This window comes from Corylus avellana, chromosome 4 (genome assembly GCF_965113065.1).
Source record: "Corylus avellana chromosome 4, dhCorAvel1.hap1.2, whole genome shotgun sequence".
In the NCBI taxonomy this organism is placed as follows: Eukaryota; Viridiplantae; Streptophyta; class Magnoliopsida; order Fagales; family Betulaceae; genus Corylus; species Corylus avellana.
The window spans coordinates 28410154-28429434 of record NC_142493.1 but is presented as its reverse complement, the minus strand read 5'-3'; the positions used below and the strand labels follow the sequence as shown (position 1 = coordinate 28429434).

The window sequence follows — 19281 nt, the reverse complement described above, 5'->3', positions numbered from 1 at the left end:
AGACTGGTTCTGAAGAAATTTATGTCCTTATTTTTTTTTCTATTTTAACTACTCACTTTTTTTTAGCATTTCCAACAACTTCACTATTTTAACTATCAAGTTTTACTATTTAATTTAAACATTCTTTTTCAAATATTTCTTTCTTCTTTTTGTTTTTTTAACTTTTTTCAAAGAAAGGAGAATGAGAGATAAAATTATATTATTTTTTATTCATTTGATGAGTGAATAACATTCACTAAAGATAGTGAGTAAGACTATTCATCACCAACCCAAAATCACTATTTTAGTGAGGTTGTTGGAGAGTGTTTTTTTTTGTGATTTTTAGTGATTTGGCTCACCAAAATAGCCAAAAAAAAAAAAAAACTAGTTTGGGGAGGCCACTTAATGGTTGATTTTTTGTAATTTTTTGTAATTTTTTTTTTTAGTTTGAACAAATATTTTGTACGTAATATAAATATAATAAGTGGTTTTACTGTATTTAAAATTGTTTTATGCTATAAAAGCTGTCTTATATTTTGAATTATTTGTTAATAATTTTCACCAAAGTATGGATACACTTGATAAAATTTTGACCAAGTGTTTTAAATTTTGAATTTTGAAAAAATAAAATGTAAGAATTGATTTGGTCGTGGCCATATTTGAGACAAATTGAAAATTGATTGGGTAATGTTAAAGTAATGGTTAAGTGTTTAAATTTATCTATTTCTATCAGCTTAAGCTTTTGGGATAAATGGTAATTTAACATGGTATATGAGTCAAAGGTCTTAAGATCGAAACTTGACTCCATCAATTTCACATTTCATTTCAATTAAATATTTTACGCACTTATCTATTAAAAGAGAGTTTGAGCCTACACGTGAGGGGAGTGTTAAAGTAATGGTTAAGTGATTAAATTTACCTTTGGAAGTGTTTTGTATAAATTAAAATTGAGAAGTTCTTGTAGCACCACACTCAAGGCCCCGTTTGGTAAACGATTTTGGTTCAACACTATTCATCTCACTTTTTCAACATTATCTTTCTTTTACATCACATCAATCACTTTTTATTACTATTCAAATAAAATAAAAAAAAAACTACTACAAAACAATTTATTTTTTTTTTCATACCAAACATTTTTATTTTTTCACTTTTTTTTTTTTTTTTTTTTTTAAAAAAAAAAAAAACATTCTTACTTTTTTTCACATCAATCAATTTTTATTACAGCATCGATCTAAAACCCTTTAACAAACACACCACCAGTGTTGCCACCATCGTGGTGCGCTGTGCGGCCCTAGCAATGGCTATTAGGACACTAGATTTGACTGGCGGCCACAAAATGTGACAATACCGACCATACAACACCATTTTTCTTTTAACTTTTAATTTTTAGTTTTTTATATAACTTTAAAAACAAAATATTTTTATTCAGGGTATTTTTGTTATTAGGAAGACATTAACAAATTTTAATAGTTAGGGGAAAAAATTGACACAATTTTAAAGTTTACGGGAGGTATTGACAATTTAATGATAGTTTCTCATGACTTTTCCCTTTTTATTTCTATTGACATTTTTCTATTTATGGGGGACAAGTCCTTCACAGGCATCGAGCCCATAGTACTACCAAAGGAGAAAGTTGGTAAGGCATCATCCAAAAGTATCTTAAAGATTTTTTTTGAATAACTTCACTTACTCCTAAGGTTTAGGTATGTTTACAATCATACCTTTAAGGTTTAAAAAGTTGTAATTTCCAATTCGACCGTCCAAAATACTGCATCAAAATGAAAGATTCTTGTGTACTAGAAGCGAAGAATCGGAGAACATCACATGCATGAAAACTTAAACATGTAAACTACGGCAATAGAATTTAGGTTATAACCTGAACCTTAAATTACGAGGAAACTTAGACCTTTTAAATTATGAAGAAACCTATTCAAATACAAAGTTTTAGATTAATTTTTTAATTCATTTTTATTAAAATATCATCATTTAAATATGAACATTACAACAACTTAGATTTAGAGTAGAACTCCTACACTCAAAGATAAACCCGTAGAAAGATAATTAATGCAATACTGACTCTAAAATAAATAATTAAATAACTGAAACGCATGTTTATCTCTAATATAAAAATACTGATAGTAAAACTAATTTAAATTAATTTTAAATGAATTCTAATTCATATTAAATACAAGTCTACTCTAATATAATGTCTACTTTATCACTAAGTTACTTCCGTAACATAAACCCTAAAACTATAAGAAGCACCACTTCTTATGTGTCCTTGTCGCAAAACATCTTAATTCATCATAATTGTTAGGGAAAAGTCCACATAACTCTCTCAAATTACCACTCAATTGACAATGTCCCCCCTCCAAACTTTCAATCGTGACAATGTTCCCCCCCAAACTACCAAAAATTGTCAATGTTCTCCAAATGACGAAATTACCCTTAGTAAAATAAAAAATAAATAAATAAATAAAATAAAAAAACTTCTAGAAAAAACCTAAAACTAACAAAAAAAAAAAAAAAAATCCAAACGTTGGCCAATTTTTTTTTTTTTTAAATCAATTTTATAAGAAAAAAATTAAAAAAATTTTGATTCTTTTTTTTATAAAAATTGAAAATTTTCGTTTTTTTACTTTTATTTTTGTTTTATAATTTTATTTAAATAAAAATTTACGTTTGAAAAAAAAATAAAATTTTCGTTTAATAAAATGAAAGTTTTTGTTTTTTAAAACTAAATAAAAAAAAAAAGTTTTTTTTTTAAATAAAAATTTCCGTTTTAAAAAAAATAAAATAAAAATTTTTGTTTGTTTTTTTTTAAACATTATTTTTAAATTAAAATTTTTCGTTTTTTAAAAAATCATTTTTTTTTTTTGAATTTATAAGGGCATTTTTGTTTTATTGAGAAATCTATAGGGGCATTTTTGTCTTATTGTTAGTCTTGGGGGAAACATTGACAATGTTTTGGTAATTTGAAGGGAGCATTGTCACAATTGAAAGTTTGGGGGGAGGACATTGTCAATTTGATAGTAGTTTGAGGGGAGTATGTGAACTTTACTCTAATTGTTACAACAATCAACATTGAACATCCCGTATGGGCCCTACAGTGATAAATATCAAATTCATGTTAGAGTTATTTATAAACATCCAATTTACAAGCGTTTTAACTAACAGACCCTTATTCAAAAAAAAAAAAAAAAACCCTTTAGGCTAGCTAGTGGAATACCAATATCGGTCGACTTATTACATAAAAAAAAGCTTTCAAACTCGGTCAAATTTGCCGTGAGAGCATTTCTAGACGCCTCAACAAATTCTATTATTTTTTTAATACTTCTTTATATATATTTTTAAAAAAAAAGTAAGTTATATTATTTTTTTATTCATTTAGTGAAAGAATAGTATTCACTTTTAAATAGTGAGTATTATTCACTCACCATTTATTTTAGGTTAAAAATGTGAGATTAGAGCACTCTTTGTAGCTTCATCAAAACCATTTTTTAGTTATTTTAGTGAGATAATTTAACAAAAGTGGCTTAAATCGACTAACTACTTTAACAAAAAATAAAATAAAATAATGAAGTGAACCGTACTCACCAAACATAAAATAGAGCATCTTAGGTGAGGATGTTGCACAAAAAATGACTTTTGTACAACCAATCAGAAGGTGACACATTAGCATATGAGGAGCCTCCCTTTAGGGTGGCTGGCGCAACCTCGGCCATGGAGGGGGTGGCCAGCGATCCACCCCTTATTTTATTTTTTATTTTTTAAATTAATTAGTTTTTTAAGTTTTATTTCTAATATTTGGTAAATAATTAGGTTTTTTATTTTTTATTTATTTTTATCATGTCTTTTCCTAATGTGTCATACACTGATTGGTGGGCACAAAAGAGGCATTTTGTGCAACATCCTATATAAGTTATTCTCAACATAAAAAATACTGTTCACTTACATATTGATTAAACAACTAATTTCTCTCTCTTCCTTTATACTTTTCATTTCTCTTTTCTTTTTTTTTTTCTTTTCTTTTCTTTTCCTTTTATCTACTGCCTTTTCTCTCAGCATTTAGCGCCATTTCTCTCTAGCATTTCATCCATTCATCGGTTCAAGTCTTGCCATTTCTGACCGTTAGAAAAATTACAAATTTTTAAAAATATTACCGTTAGAATAAGACAAATATACTTAAAATAAACCATTGAAAAAAAATACAAACATTAAAAAATATAAAAATTAGAGAAAGTAATAAACAAATATTTAAAAAATAATATTTAAATAGAATAGTAAAAGTAAATTGTTAAAATAGTGAAGTTACTGTGAGTGCTTTAAAAATGTGAGTTGTCCAAATAACAAAAATTGTACTTTTAATTATTTTGGTAGCAAAAGTTACTGCAGAGTATTCTTAACAGTCTTACACTACTTACTTTTTTAGAGCATCCACAGTAACCTCATTATTTTAACAATCCACTTTCACTATTGCTTTCTCTAACTATTACATTTTTGAATGTCTGTATTTGTCTAATGATCTATTTTAAGAATATTTGTCTTATTTCCACAGTAGTATTTTTAAAAATTTGTAATATTTCCTTCATTTACTTAGTTTTAATTTATATTGGAAGAAGATAATGTTTTTAATTATTGATTTTTGATTGTTAGTCAGCTTATTTCCACTCCCATATCAAGTCTGGAAAGTTTTTTTTTTTTTTTTTTGGTTGAATAAAAAAATAAAAAACACACGGATTTTTCATCTTTACTCTCATTCAACAGTAATAATATTTAATGCAATTATATGGCATAATATTTAATTTGAGAGAGAAGAAAAGAGAAGCGAGAGGCTGCAAGGAGTGCTCTCATGCCCCCATAAACCTTACTAAGATAGTAAGATTTATGGGCAAACATCCAAATGTCGAACAAGTCTGCATTTGTCATAATATATAATTTGCTCAATGCCCTAAACGTTTTAGCTTCACAACTATAGTGCAAAGAAATGACTACATTATCAGTAGCCAACACAAACCTTACCAAGATTGATGAAGCTTTTGAAATATATGCATCATCCAACACATACCACTTACCACCGTATAGGGAAAACAAGTCCCTAGTTCAACAGGCAAAAGCCATTGAGGGCTGCCCAAAATTGAATCCACACGAAGAAACAAACTAAAAACCTAAAGCAATTTAAACGGAGACAGCAAACAGGTGACTAATACTAAATTAAAAACCTTAAATTTAAATTAACTCAACATCCACAATAAAAGGGTGTTAAAAACTCCAGGACTCGAACACTGGCAATGCGTTACCACCGCCTGTCTAGCACCCAGTTCTGGGTGCGACGACCAGACAAGGAGGAACACGTAAAGCCAATAGAAATAAAACTAGAGACAAAACCGTCTAGAAATTGAAAAAGCACACAGTAATAGAGATATAAATTGTTCTCAGCATCAATGAAAATGGGTGACCGCACCATTCACTTCTTCTTGGCAGCAGATTTGGTGACTTTAGCACCAGAGGGATCCTTCTTCTCAACACCCTTGATAACACCAACAGCAACAGTCTGGCGCATATCCCTGACAGCAAAGCGACCAAGAGGTGGGTACTCAGAGAAAGTCTCAACAACCATGGGCTTGGTGGGAATCATCTTGATAATCCCTGCATCACCGTTCTTCAAAAACTTGGGCTCCTTCTCGAGCTCCTTACCAGAACGCCTGTCAATCTTGGTGACAAGTTCAGCAAACTTGACAGCAATGTGGCAGGTGTGGCAGTCGAGAACTGGGGCATAACCATTTCCAATCTGACCAGGGTGGTTCATGATAATGACCTGAGATGTGAAGTTAGCAGCTTCCCTGGCAGGGTCATCCTTTGAGTTGGATGCAACAAAACCACGCTTGAGATCCTTCACAGCAACATTCTTGACGTTGAAGCCAACATTGTCACCTGGCAAAGCCTCCAGAAGAGCCTCGTGGTGCATCTCAACAGACTTAACTTCAGTGGTTAGTCCAGTTGGGCCAAAGGTAACAACCATACCAGGCTTGATGACACCGGTCTCAACACGACCAACTGGGACAGTTCCAATACCACCAATCTTGTAAACATCCTGAAGAGGGAGACGGAGAGGCTTGTCTGAGGGCCTCTTGGGTTCAGAGATCAGGTCAAGAGCATCAAGGAGGGTTGGGCCCTTGTACCAGTCAAGGTTGGTTGACCTCTCAATCATGTTGTCACCCTCGAAACCAGAGATAGGAACAAATGGGATTTTGTCAGGGTTGTAACCAACCTTCTTCAGGTAGGAAGAAACTTCCTTCACAATTTCATCATACCTCGCCTTGGAGTATTTAGGGGTAGTTGCATCCATCTACAAAGAACAATTAAAATAAATTGAGTGATAACAATAGCACAAACTACAACTTCAGTCCTTCAAAACTAAAATTATAAGATGATGCATCAAAATACCTTATAAAAATCACTGGTTGAACAATGAGATTTTTCAAATTATATAAAATGATAACAAAAGCCAACACAGAGATTGAGACATTCAAGATATACAACTTAGTAAAAATAGAAAACTTCGGACAAAAACTAATGTTTTATATAACAGAAAAAATAACACAGAAGTAACAGAAAAGAAAAGGGAGAGAGAGGGATTTGAACCCTCAATAGTTCTTTGTATAGAACTATACCACTTGGCCATCTCTCCTAATCAAAACCAATATATATCATCCAATAAAGTGGACACCCATCAAAGCTTAGGACACCATTTCAATAAATGCCCATCGATGCCATAAGTAAATATCAACATTGCATTTGCCCTTGAGGGTGTCCCTTTATCAGATGAAACGAACTAGGGAGGGGCATCTAATCATAAGATAACACAGCATAAACAGAAACAATAAGGAGACAATACCTTGTTGCAGCAACAGATCATCTGCTTGACACCAAGGGTAAAGGCAAGGAGAGCATGCTCACGGGTCTGGCCGTCCTTGGAGATTCCAGCTTCAAAACCACCAGTGGTGGAATCAATGATAAGGACAGCACAGTCGGCCTGTGAAGTCCCAGTAATCATGTTCTTAATAAAGTCACGATGTCCGGGAGCATCGATGACAGTGCAGTAGTACTTGGTGGTCTCGAACTTCCACAAGGCAATATCGATGGTGATACCACGCTCACGCTCGGCCTTGAGCTTGTCGAGCACCCAGGCGTACTTGAATGACCTCTTGTTCATCTCAGCGGCCTCCTTCTCGAACCTCTCGATCACACGCTTGTCGATTCCTCCAAGCTTGTAGATCAAGTGGCCGGTGGTGGTCGACTTGCCGGAGTCGACATGGCCGATGACGACGATGTTGATGTGAACCTTCTCTTTACCCATTCTAAATCACAAAACTAGCTGCAATAGAAGATAAAATGGAAAAAACAAAGCTTTTGTCAGATAAAAATTCTCAAAGATCTACAAAACCAACAAAAAAAACTTATTCACAATTCTGATGATATTCAATCCAGCATGAGAAAAAGACGCATGAACTAAACCCAAATTATTTTTTTAAAAAAAACTTGACAATGTTATAGAAAAGGGCAAACAAATCTAGATTGCTTCTTTCTTATGAAGGAAAATATTTAAATCAAAAGCATGACCAACAAAAAAGAAAATTGATCAACTTATTATCGATAAAAACATTATGATACATGACAAAGATCGATTCATGCCGGATCAAAAAATTCACATAAATCCCAAATCACAAATTGAGTTTATCAAATTCCAAACCTCATCCGCATCAATTTCAAATCTAAAACCAGAGATCCCAACGACGAAGTTTGAAACCCGAAAATCAACAAAACTTAGATCTAGAAGAAAACAGATCTCACCCAAACTTAGACCGAACCAAATAAGAAGCCCAAAAAGCGCATAAAAAATAACACAAACAGAAATTCATAGAACCAAAATCACCGATCTACTACGCATAAGAAGGAGAGAAGAGGTTTACGCACCTTAAGAGTATGAGGCGGCTGAGAGAGAAGAAAACCTAAGACCCAGGAAGAGGAAGGGCGCAGAGAGGCAGAATGTGAGTGCGTAAGTGTTGCAAGCGTTATGTGCCCTATTTATAGCTGAGGGACTCAGAGATCGTATCTATCTAGGGTTTCTTCGAGCGACGCCGTGATATCGTTATTTTTTGGTTTGAAGTGTTTTGTAAAAATAAAAACTGAGGTGTATTTTTATTAAATAATAATAATAATTGTTGGAAAAACTTCACTGATCCGTGAATTGTGTACTTTTTTAAATTCAAAACTTCTTAATTTAGTATTTTTAATTTTAATCTTTTTCAAAGTCTATATTTGTTAAGATTTTTCGTTAAATTCTAACAAAATTTTTAAAATATATATATTTTTTAAAATAAATATTTATAATTTTTGCTAATATAGAGGCATGTGTATTTTTGCAAATACCGAATTAGGACAAACGCCTTAATCCTTGTAATTTTTTTTTTCCTAGAACAACTAATAGTATTTTTGCAATTTTAACATGGGTCCAATTTTTTTTTTTTACAATTAAAAATATTAAAAAAAAAAATTTTTGCTGGCATGCGTGTATCATGACCCTTTTAACACCCCTAGTAAGAAATTAACCGAAAATTCTAACGGATGGGTAACATTGAAAACAACTGAAAGATGATACTTAAATTGAGAGAAATTAAACTTTATGGAGGACATTGCAAAAGTGGTGACAATTTATGGGAGTTAAGGACATAGTTTTCCTCCAAACTAGGTTAGAGAAATTTCCTCAAACTCAATATATAAAAATGATATGTGTGATTTGAACATGTAAAATACACATATTTTTTTAATAGCAGGGACAAAGTTGAAATTAATCTTACTAAAAACTCATTAGCATTTTACATGTTAATAAAAAAAATGACACGTTATTTTTATAGATTGAGTTGAAAGAAATTATTCCAACCAGTTTGGAAGAGAATTCTGTTATGTCTGCTTTTGTTTTTATTCTTAATAATAAGACACTTATTATTATTATTATTATTTTTTGAAATAAAAACATTTCAATTTCATTGATAATAATTACGAGCATAAAGCTTTTACAGCCCTGAAAATGCAAATTATAATCGAAGCTACAAAGATATCACCTAAAACCTCTGCTAACCTATGACTAGTTTTCAGTTGAGATCACAGATTTGCATAAGACAGATGCAATCCAATGCATAGGTAGCTCAAATTCCTCCTCGACCCAAAAGCCGGGATAAAGTTCACGTCCACAACTCAAAGGCCTGGACCAAAAATCACATCTACGACCCAAAGGTCTGGACCAAAGTTCAGTTCACATCCAAGCAGGCAGATCGAGGGGCCAAAGCCTTATTACAAACAAAAGCAAGAAAATCGAAATAAAACATACAGGGAAAAACAGGAACAAAGACAATACAAAGAAAGTAAAACAAAACGGGAACAGGCGCACGTATCGTGGATGCCGATAGTGTACTCGCCGGAGACCGACACCAAAAGGGAATGCTGAAAGCTCGACGCGGCGGGGATGCAGAAAAAGGCCCAAAACAATGGACGGAGGGAGGCGAAGCCGATCGCTAGTTGGCTGGAAAACCATCGCAACAGGGGGCATTGAGGCTCTTCGCTGGAGGGGCGTGAGGAAAAACCTAGCAGCGGACGGTGGACGGCAGTGCGAGCGGAGGAGATCGGCGGTGAACACAAAACAAAACAGGGGGAGTTTGAAAGAAACCTCAAAATCAGCACCCACACTGAGTAGCATACAGGCAAAGCTACAAGAACAACATACAAAAAACATAGCAAATAAATAAAAGGGAAATGAACAAAAAACAACCAGAGAGCCTCGCTAGAGACAAAAGCAGAACAAAGAGGAAGGGGCGGCAAAGAAGGGGTAGGGAAGAGGCAACTTGGGCCAGGGACATCAAGTAAATTACTGGTACCCGGTGCAAGAGCAGGCGAGAGGGAGGAGGGAGGCAGCAAACGACTATCATTCCTCCCCTCACCATGGGGGAGGGGGCTTACCTACGGCACTAGAGAGAAAGCGAGAAAACCCTAGCCTAAGAAAACCCTAACATCCTTCATAAGACACTTACTATTGAATAGAAATACAAACCCAACAACCCAACGAACTAAAAAAAAAAAAAAAAAAGATCCTCTAGGAATATTCGGGTATGCTCGGGTCTGAATTTTCGGGTCGGGATTGGATTGGATTTATTTTGTTTGCACAATCCTAAATCCTAATAACCTTAGAAATTTCAGGTCGAATCCAACTCTCTTAACAAATCCAAGCCGCCACTAAACCCTAACCCTTGTTTGGTTCCCATAACCCAGTTGCCAAACACGCCGTTAGGCGCTTTTAGCTGCCTGAATCCATACGACTGTTTGGTTTCCATAACTCAGTTGCCAAACACGCCCCTAAGGCGCTTTTAGCTTCCCTGCTCAACAAGGAACCCCAAACAAATCGTAAGGGGAGAGAGAGAGAGAGAGAGTGAAGGCTTTGATAATAAAGGACTTCCAGGCTGCGAGAGATAGAGAGAGAGCTATTGGATTGATCAATGGCGGGCGTATCACTCAAGTGTGGGGACTGTGGGGCCCTACTGAGGTCCGTGGAGGAAGCCCAGGAGCACGCCGAGCTGACCACCCACACCAACTTCTCCGAGTCCACCGAGGCTGTGCTCAACCTCGTCTGCACTACTTGCGGCAAACCTTGCCGATCCAAAACGGTATTTTACAGTCCTATTCCTACTCCCGATTCTTGTACCCTGTGGAATTTCAATCTTTTGCCTCTATTCTTGAATTCGATTTCTTGGTTTTTCTTTGGGGCTTAGATTTGCAATGCAATTTGAACTTCGTTTTTGTTCAGCGATCTTGTGATTCCCAGTGCAACCAAGGCTCGGTTTGGTCACTTGGAAAAGATAGGCAGAAGAAAGGAGTTGATTTCTTCTGATAGTAAAATCTTTTGATTATTATTTTAGGGAGTGGGTTAAGTGTCGTTTAGCTAATCCGCTTACATTCAAACTGGGACATGATTTGTGTGATTCTGTTAGCAAATTTGATTTTTTTTAATGCTTCTGAGATTGGATTTGTTATAATGCTAGGCTTTGTTGAAGTGGGAAAAAGTTTTAGATTTTTGAATTGTTGGCTTAATTTGCGATTTGATTGCTGATGGATTATTATCTTAATATGCAAAAAGATCATTTAAGAATAAGATTTACACTTGGTTTGTTTCTTTTCCTCGGTTTTCTTGGCTGACAAACAGACTGGTGATATGTTTATATTTTGGATTTGTTTGTGCGTGAAGGAAAGTGATTTGCATACAAAAAGAACTGGGCATACTGAGTTTTCTGATAAGACTTCAGAGGCGGCAAAACCAATTAGTTTGGAGGTACCAAAGGAAGCTGCAGAGTCGGAACAGGCTACCAATGCAAGTACTAGCCAACCTGAAGGTACTATTTCAGTTCGTTGTTTTTCATATTTTGTCACTGAGTTTGATTTGAATGTGGGGATTAATTTTTTTTTTAGTTTATTTGATTTGCTTCATTATGTACTGGTAAGCATATTTCAGGTATGATGATTGCTTGGTTACTGGTTGGCTATATATCTTTGTATAGTTCTTTTCCGGTTAGATTGTATGGTTCCCATTCTGACATCTTTTACACTTAGGTATGTTAATTTCTGTAGCTAGAGTATAAATTGTTTGGATGGATCTGTGATTCCTAACGCTGGTTTGTGTTTGTAGCATCTTTCTGATTTTAATCAGGACTAAATTTCTTAGTCTGTAATGAAAACAACGTGACCTATTTCAGTTTTCTTTGGAGGATTTTGCTGCCACTTGATGTAGGATTTTTGTTTTGCTGGCAACATGGAAATTTGCTGTGTTATTATCATAGTGGAGAACTTGATTTCAAAAAGCTTAACAATCATCAGTTTTGTTGCACATTGGTAGGCACGGCTCCCTTAGCCATACTCATGGACACTTGAGTGTTTATTAATGTGAAGCCTCCGTATACAATAAATGGTGACTCAAGGAGGGGGCAGTTTGAAGATGTGGCTTTGACATTGAAATTTTTACATTGCAGCTTCAAGTGTTAATGTACTTCTCAATCCAGATGATTTGAAGCTTCTGTTCCTAGAGTGAATATTTATACTAAAATCTGTATTTCAGTAGAAAGACTTTAACACCTATGATGTTAGTTACACAATGCATTTCTTTCTCTGCCCAATGTAGGGTTTTGCCTAGAAGCCAGTGAAAAGCAGGATGATTGATAAGTTTTACAATGGGTACCTTTTTTTTAAAAAAAACTTTCAGGGTCTTCTTAGTGCCTAGCCTGTTAATGCTTCTTATTGTTTGGGTTTTAGACCAAACAATGAGTATTTTGGATATAAGAGGAAGATTTGAATTTTAGTTTTTGTTATTTCCTATGTTAGTCTGATCAATCTAATTATGAAAAGTCGCACATTGATTTTGGCTTCTTGGAGTCAGTTGGTTATTGGTGGTTCATCATTATTTGTTGATTGAATAATTACCTGATTTTTATTTATTTATTTTTATGTTTTCTTCTAGAAATGGTTGTGCCAGAAGTTGACAAAAAATTGCTTGAGGAACTTGAAGCAATGGGTTTTCCAGTGGCACGAGCGACCCGTGCGCTTCATTATAGTGGTGGGTGTATTGTAAAATCCTACAGAAATCAACATTTATCTCCTTCTTTAATCATATTTTTTGCTATAACTTTTTATTGATTAATGTTGAGGCCGCTAAATATGTATATTTGATTGCACTTATGAGTGTTGTTGTAAGCCGAAACATGGATACTGACGAATTAAAGAATTTATCATGTAGATCAGTTTAATTGTCTTTTCTTATATGGAACTAACTATAGGAATTTAATTTGTCTCTGTGGTGGCATATTGTTGGAGGGCTTTTAAAACTGAAAAATTTCTGAAAGGATAAATTGTTGTAATATAAACTACTTCATTATTTATTAGAGAGGTGAGTTTACTTATCAAAAAAAATAGACTACTTCATTATTTATACATTATTTTGCTAGGAACTACTTTTCTGTTCCACCAGTTTCCTAGTAAATGGTAACTTGTATTTATTAGTTGGTTATTGGCCCCAAGCCATGAGTACATAGGGTGTTTGGAAGTATCTTTGAAATTGCAATTAGTCCCTACCTATATAATTTAGGTGTCAACTTTCCCTAGAGGTGCTGTTTCACTTAGCCTGGAGATGGAAACTCTTTGGAAATGTTTGGGAGATGAAATAGAAGGATATCAATACAATGTGACCTCATCAAGCTGAGTTATGATGCCACAATACTTTTCCCTTCTAATTAGTTTTCTTTTTCCCGAGTTTTTTATCTTTTACCACCAGTAGGCATTTAGATGGTTGTGGGTTTGTCTGCCTCTTAATTTGGCCTTTTTTATATGGATTTGTTTGCAGTTCTCTGGTTATTTGAATCTTTTGGTTTTCTATTCTTCAGGTAATGCTAGCATCGAGGCCGCTATAAATTGGGTGGTAGAACATGAGAATGACTCAGACATAGATCAAATGCCCTTGGTATGTTTTATTCTTTTTATTTGTATTTTTTGTTCAAATAATAGTCTCTTGATGTCTAGTCCTTTTTTATTTTTTGCTTTTAGAGACCTAATCATTACTTAACTTGTCAAGATTACTTCATGATTATTTAACTGTCTTACTGGCTTATGTGCATCCAGGTACCTGTCAATACAAAAGTTGAGGCTACAAAACCTTCACTTACACCAGAAGAACTGAAAGCCAAACAACAAGAGCTAAGGTATATAGTAGTTTATCCATTCACATTTTTTATATTTCAGAATATCTAGTATCCTGTTTCATGCAACCAATAGAATATCCGTCAACATATTCTATATATGCATGCAACCATACATATTATGTTTCTGTCATAACATCTTTAAGCCAGGACTTATGGTGCACCTTTGAGAAATTTTAAATGCCAACTACTTATTCTAATTATTAGTAATAATTAATGCATGCTAATTGTTACTTTTCAATAAATCTCAAGGGAGAAAGCTCGCAAGAAGAAAGAAGAGGAAGAGAAGAGAACGGAAAGAGAGAAGGAAAAGGTAGTTCTAAATGTTCTCTATTACTTCTCTCTTATCTTATGTTTAGTTGCACTCCTGAAGTAACTTTTTCGTGCTACATATGTACGTGCTGTACGTCTGTGTATGGTTATTTTTATTTCTTCAGGAGAGAATTCGAGTGGGCAAGGAACTCTTAGAAGCAAAGAGAATTGAGGAAGAAAATGAGAGAAAACGGTTTGTCTTCATCTAGTGATCTGTCATATGTCATATTTGTGCTCCAACCTACAATTGTATGTCAGAAAATTCTCTTTTTCCTCATTAGATTCATTTTTCAATAGAATGAAATATGTGTTATGCTCACACAGGATATTGGCCTTGCGGAAAGCAGAGAAAGAGGAGGAGAAAAGAGCTAGGGAAAAAATTCTGCAGAAATTGGAAGAAGACAAAGTATACATGTTTCCACTCACTTTTTTAATATATAAATTAATAATCTTATACTCTGTCTTTTGGCAAGGGATTCATTATCTAGTAATTATTCTCATGTATATGTCTAAATGCTCTTCCTTATGCATCGAGGATTTCCTACTTAAGAACTTAACGTCTTGCACCCGGCAAGTGAAATTTCCTTTCTTCTCTTGACTGATTGCTTTAGTTAAGTCTTCTTGACTAATGATCTTTGTGAAAATGTATACAAAAATGGCGATGTGAAAATGTATACAAAAATGGCGATATGTAAAATTAGGTTAAAATCGATTCATCCCAGGTCCTCTGGGAGCAGGCCCTTGGGGTAATTATAAATCAAAAAGCTGCTTTTCAATAGGATCAAACCTTTTTCCATTTTATTGAAGCAAGATTCGTCCTTTTTTTTAATGCTTATCATGCATATTTTTTGTCCCATATAACCAAAAGCACTGTCAAGTCACACTGAAATAATTTGCTCAATACCTGTATCTGATTTCCAAAGATTTCTACTAGCTTGTAGAAGTTATTATTTTATCATCATGTCCAATCTGTATTTATATCTAGATTAGTTGTTAAAGGCAGAACTTCTTCTGTGGAGTCTTTTTTTTCTCCAGCTGCTAAAGTTCTGTTATGGTTGGCAATTATTGTAAAACCTCCAGTCTAAGATTCTAAAATTTATAATTCAAACTTGACATCATTCCCTATAAAGTGATAATAGCAACGTCCAGATTTATATTAATGAAAAATGAGAGGGATATGAACTTTGAATAGGGTGTACTCAAGTAGGTAGCTGTGGCCATTTCATTCAGAGCACGGCAGGTTGTTGCAAACAGTGAATGTTTCAGAGTGATAATAGAGTTTTCTTCAGTCACTTTGTATTCATTTTCCTTATCACTCTTATGTGTTAGGATGCTTGGAAGTCTGTAATAGTTTGGTTCCTCGCTGATGGCTTTGTGGATGTTGGTGAAGGGGTGAATTTGTAGATCTTGGATTCCTAGAGGATCTTCACTGTCTAAGATGTTTGTGTTTTTGGATCAAAAGAAATATAAAATCCCTCTGTCAGGAAATTAATGCTGTCAGGTTATGAATGCACCGAGTGACTTTGCGGCATGTGTATGGACTTCACATGGGCGACCACCAAGTGTATTTCTATTGTGTTTGTATTTTACCATTAATTGAAATGTATTTTCCTTTCTCATGGCAGAATAAGACCTCTTAGAATGAATCATTGACCTTTTCAATAAATTTCTTCTCATTGGTTGTTACGTGATTTCCTGCTGTTTTTGAGTGAATTGTTTGTCTTCACAGGCAGAAAGAAGGCGGAAGCTTGGATTGCCACCAGAAGATTCTTCAAGTGTAAAACTTTCTTCACCTGTTGTGGAGGAGAAAAAGGTATTGGCTTGTTTGAATAAAAGTTCGTTCAAAATTTGCTAGAGATTTTTGTGAAATTCTTAATTTATATCTTGTGCTATGCAACTTCCAGAGCTCGTTGCCGGTTAGGCCTGCCACAAAAACAGAGCAAATGAGAGAGTGTTTGCGCGCTCTTAAGCAAAATTACAAGGTAAATACATATGTGATTCTTTGACACTAACATTACTTCTTCTATTTTATGAACCATGTTGGTCTTCAACTGGACCACAAGCACGTTGGGGTTGGTTTGGTAGAATTTTGAAAAGTGTCTGGACTTTGGGTTTTGAAAAAGGTAAAAATTGATAATTGATTTAGTGAGGTCCACAAACAAAAAATTGTTTGGTAAAATTTTGAGAAATGTTTTTGAAAAATAAAAAATTGATGAGTTTTTCCCCATAATAAAAGAAAGAAAGAAAACGGTGGTGGCCGCCGGAATTTCTTGGCCGCAATGCGGGGTCACCAAAAGTTCATGCGGCCACTGCAGGGTTGCTGGTGGCCACTGCAGGGCTGCCAGACGTTTCTGGTGACCACCGTGGGGCGTCCAAAAGTAAATGGAGGCCACTGCAAAGCAGCCGAAAGTTCCTGGCCACCACAAGGCTGCCAGATGTTCATGGCTGCCGTTGCGGGACCGTCGGAAGTTCATGGTGACCACAATGAGACAGCCAAAAGTTCATGGCGGCCACTATTGTGCCGCCGGACATTCATGGTGGTAATAGTTTTTTGAGAAGTATTTTGTGTTTTTATTTTTTTGGAAGTATTTTGTGAAAAGTGTTTTGTGGTTTTGTTTTGAAAAGTATTAGTGGTGGGATCCACATTTGAAAATCCTTTTGGATAACTAATATTTGAGAAGAATTTTGTGCATTTGAGAAGCATAAACAGTTTTTAAAAAGTTTTCCAAATAGACCCTTGAGTGCTTTCCCGAACCGAGTATCTTGTTATTTCTACTGTGTAAATGGTATTCAGTGCTTGTTACTTAAAAAAAAAATGGTATTCAATGTTTGTTCATGAATTTATTTACTAGTTTTTAGTATAACTTGGACTTTTCCCCCAAGCTTCTTAGCCCTTAACTAGGCAATAGTGCAGGCAGAATTGTTTTTAAGTTCTAGAAAAATACACTTGGTGCCAAGATTGCTGCTTTGTGTTATCTTCCTTCCTGTTTGAAGAGAATAACAATATAGATATTGAAAAGAAAACAAGTTTTCATAACTTAATCTATAGACAAAAACAAGATGAAATAGAGATCCAACTATTCATGGGGACTAGTTATTAACCTTGTGCGTCTCTTCTTTAAAGAATCTAAAAATTGTCAAGAAATCAACCCAAGGTTCCCAGCTGGATGGAATTCACTATTTGCAAAAGAGAGAGGGTTTATGATATGCCTAAAGATAATTGATTTTTGTGAGCTTACTGATACTGCAGGATGTGGCCGCTCTATCGTATTGACACTATGCACTTCCGCATGACAGCTTGAGATTTTTTTTTTGTGGTTTCATGATATAACTTGAGCAGCCACTTTTGGTGGAACCAACAATTGATGAATGACCATTTTATAAATGTTGCATTTGAAAAGTAACTCATATTCTACTTTTGACTTTAAAGATTGGAAGATGGCAGGAGTATCATGCTAGAATCTGCATTATGTTTGATCTCAACTTGTTTACTTCGCTTGGTTATGCGTATCCATGTGACTTATAATTCCCCTAATCAAGGGGCACGTGTTTCCACAATAATCCCAACGACTAAGATTCTAATCTTTGTGTAGAGACAAAAATTTATTGTCATGTGTCTCTTTAGTGATGCTTCATTTTTAATGGTGTGGAACTTATTTATTCAATGGAATGTTGAAAATGAGTATCTTGATTGCATCTCTTGATAAATGATAGAATAATGCAAAAGGTTGGTACTTAGATGGTATAATCAATTTTGTGTTCCACATTTTTCACCATTAACTGAAAGGAATCAATTGTTTTTCCCATTTTTGTCAAAATATTCTGCTCTTGAAATAGTTTATAGGCGTCACACCTTTTAGGCAGATTGCATCTTATACGGTTGTCTTAACTTTTGCTTGCTTCCTGTGGGAGTAGGACGATGATGCCAAAGTGAAGAGAGCGTTCCAGACTCTTCTAACTTTTGCAGGCAATGTTGTCAAGAATCCTGATGAGGAGAAGTTCAGAAAAATTAGACTCAGCAACCAATCCTTTCAAGTAAGTAATACTTTGTAGGACAGATCATGCTAAACCTCATATTTTATGATACATGGGGTTCAGTCTGAAGACCAATTGTACCCTAATTTATGATTGGTTTACACATTTGAGGGTTGTAACTTAGTAGGAAATTTCAAAAAATAAAACAAATTTTGCCTGTTTTGATATTCTAGATGCAGAATGGCCCATGTGATTCAGAACGGGCATCCTAATAATTTTTGCCCTAATTACCCATAAACCTGAGAATAGCCACAACCAAACATTGACTGGTTGGATTATCCCAATCTCCTGGGTACATACATCATTCTTCTGTATGACCAGTCAGCTTCATTATATGCACACGGTCTTTAATACTCAAAATGCGTTTTTACATTCGATTACCCGACATACTGAACCCTTCCTCTTTAGTTTGTTTATTTGCTTCTCTCTCCTTGTTATTGTGTCATCATAAATCATTACATTTAACAGGAAAGAGTTGGTGCATTGAGAGGGGGCATTGAGTTTCTTGAGCTGTGCGGGTTTGAAAAAATTGAAGGGGGCGAGTTCTTGTTCCTAGGCAGGGACAAGGTTGACATGGCCGTGCTAAATTCAGCTGGGGCCGAGCTGGACTCTGCAATAAGAAATCCCTTTTTCGGAGTTCTTTGAGTGAATATCAGTTGTAAAATGGGTGTCACCAATAAATAAATAGTTTTTCTTTTGTAAGTACTTGGTTTTATTGATTGTAAAAGATTGTGTTGGGCATGTAGTAATTATATTCTGAATGAAATTGTGAACATTTTGTTCTTATACTTTAGAAATCCTTATCTTTTATCAAAGGAAAAAAGGGAAAAATATTCATACACGTGCCTTGGGCTCCTGAGTAGACAGACAGAAGAAGTGCATTATTCGTAGCAAGCAAAAGCATTAAGGTGCCCCCACTTCCGTTCTGGAAAATGAATCTTCTGAGCACACGGACCTCAAAAGGTTAAACAATGACTACAGTCACAAGGTTCTACGGGCCCATGATGTTCCACCACGTGGCCACCACGACTCTCTGGCTTTACATGATTGGAACCACTACGGTCCCAGTATTTTTTTTTTTTTTTACTGTTTTACCGGGGTCGAACCAAACCCAAGATTAGTGGTAGTTCAACCACCAAATAATCACCCACCCGCTTCTTCTTTT

At 34.8% G+C, this 19281-nt stretch overlaps 2 protein-coding genes across 3 annotated transcripts; one reads left to right on the top strand and one right to left on the bottom strand.

The window, feature by feature from the left end:
- Window positions 1–5183: 5183 nt before the first annotated feature.
- LOC132178364 (elongation factor 1-alpha) lies at window positions 5184–8101 on the bottom strand. 2 transcript variants are annotated; one of them, XM_088515250.1, is made up of 3 exons: window positions 7957–8101; window positions 6878–7357; window positions 5184–6328 (listed from the first exon to the last, which is right to left on the bottom strand). In XM_088515250.1, exons 2-3 carry the CDS (start codon window positions 7337–7339, stop codon window positions 5447–5449), a joined length of 1344 nt encoding a protein of 447 aa, XP_088371376.1. In that variant the 5' UTR covers window positions 7340–7357; window positions 7957–8101; the 3' UTR covers window positions 5184–5446. The 2 variants fall into 2 exon arrangements, with proteins under 2 accessions (XP_088371376.1, XP_088371377.1); XM_088515251.1 differs by having other exon boundaries at window positions 7992–8099.
- A 2196-nt stretch (window positions 8102–10297) lies between these two features.
- Window positions 10298–18900, top strand: LOC132179017 (ubiquitin-associated (UBA)/TS-N domain-containing protein). The gene is made up of 12 exons (XM_059591630.2): window positions 10298–10697; window positions 11276–11420; window positions 12539–12634; window positions 13458–13534; window positions 13693–13772; window positions 14022–14082; window positions 14207–14274; window positions 14406–14487; window positions 15811–15894; window positions 15986–16063; window positions 17997–18116; window positions 18585–18900. Exons 1-12 carry the CDS (start codon window positions 10530–10532, stop codon window positions 18759–18761), a joined length of 1236 nt encoding a protein of 411 aa, XP_059447613.1. The 5' UTR covers window positions 10298–10529; the 3' UTR covers window positions 18762–18900.
- The last annotated feature ends 381 nt before the right edge of the window (window positions 18901–19281 follow it).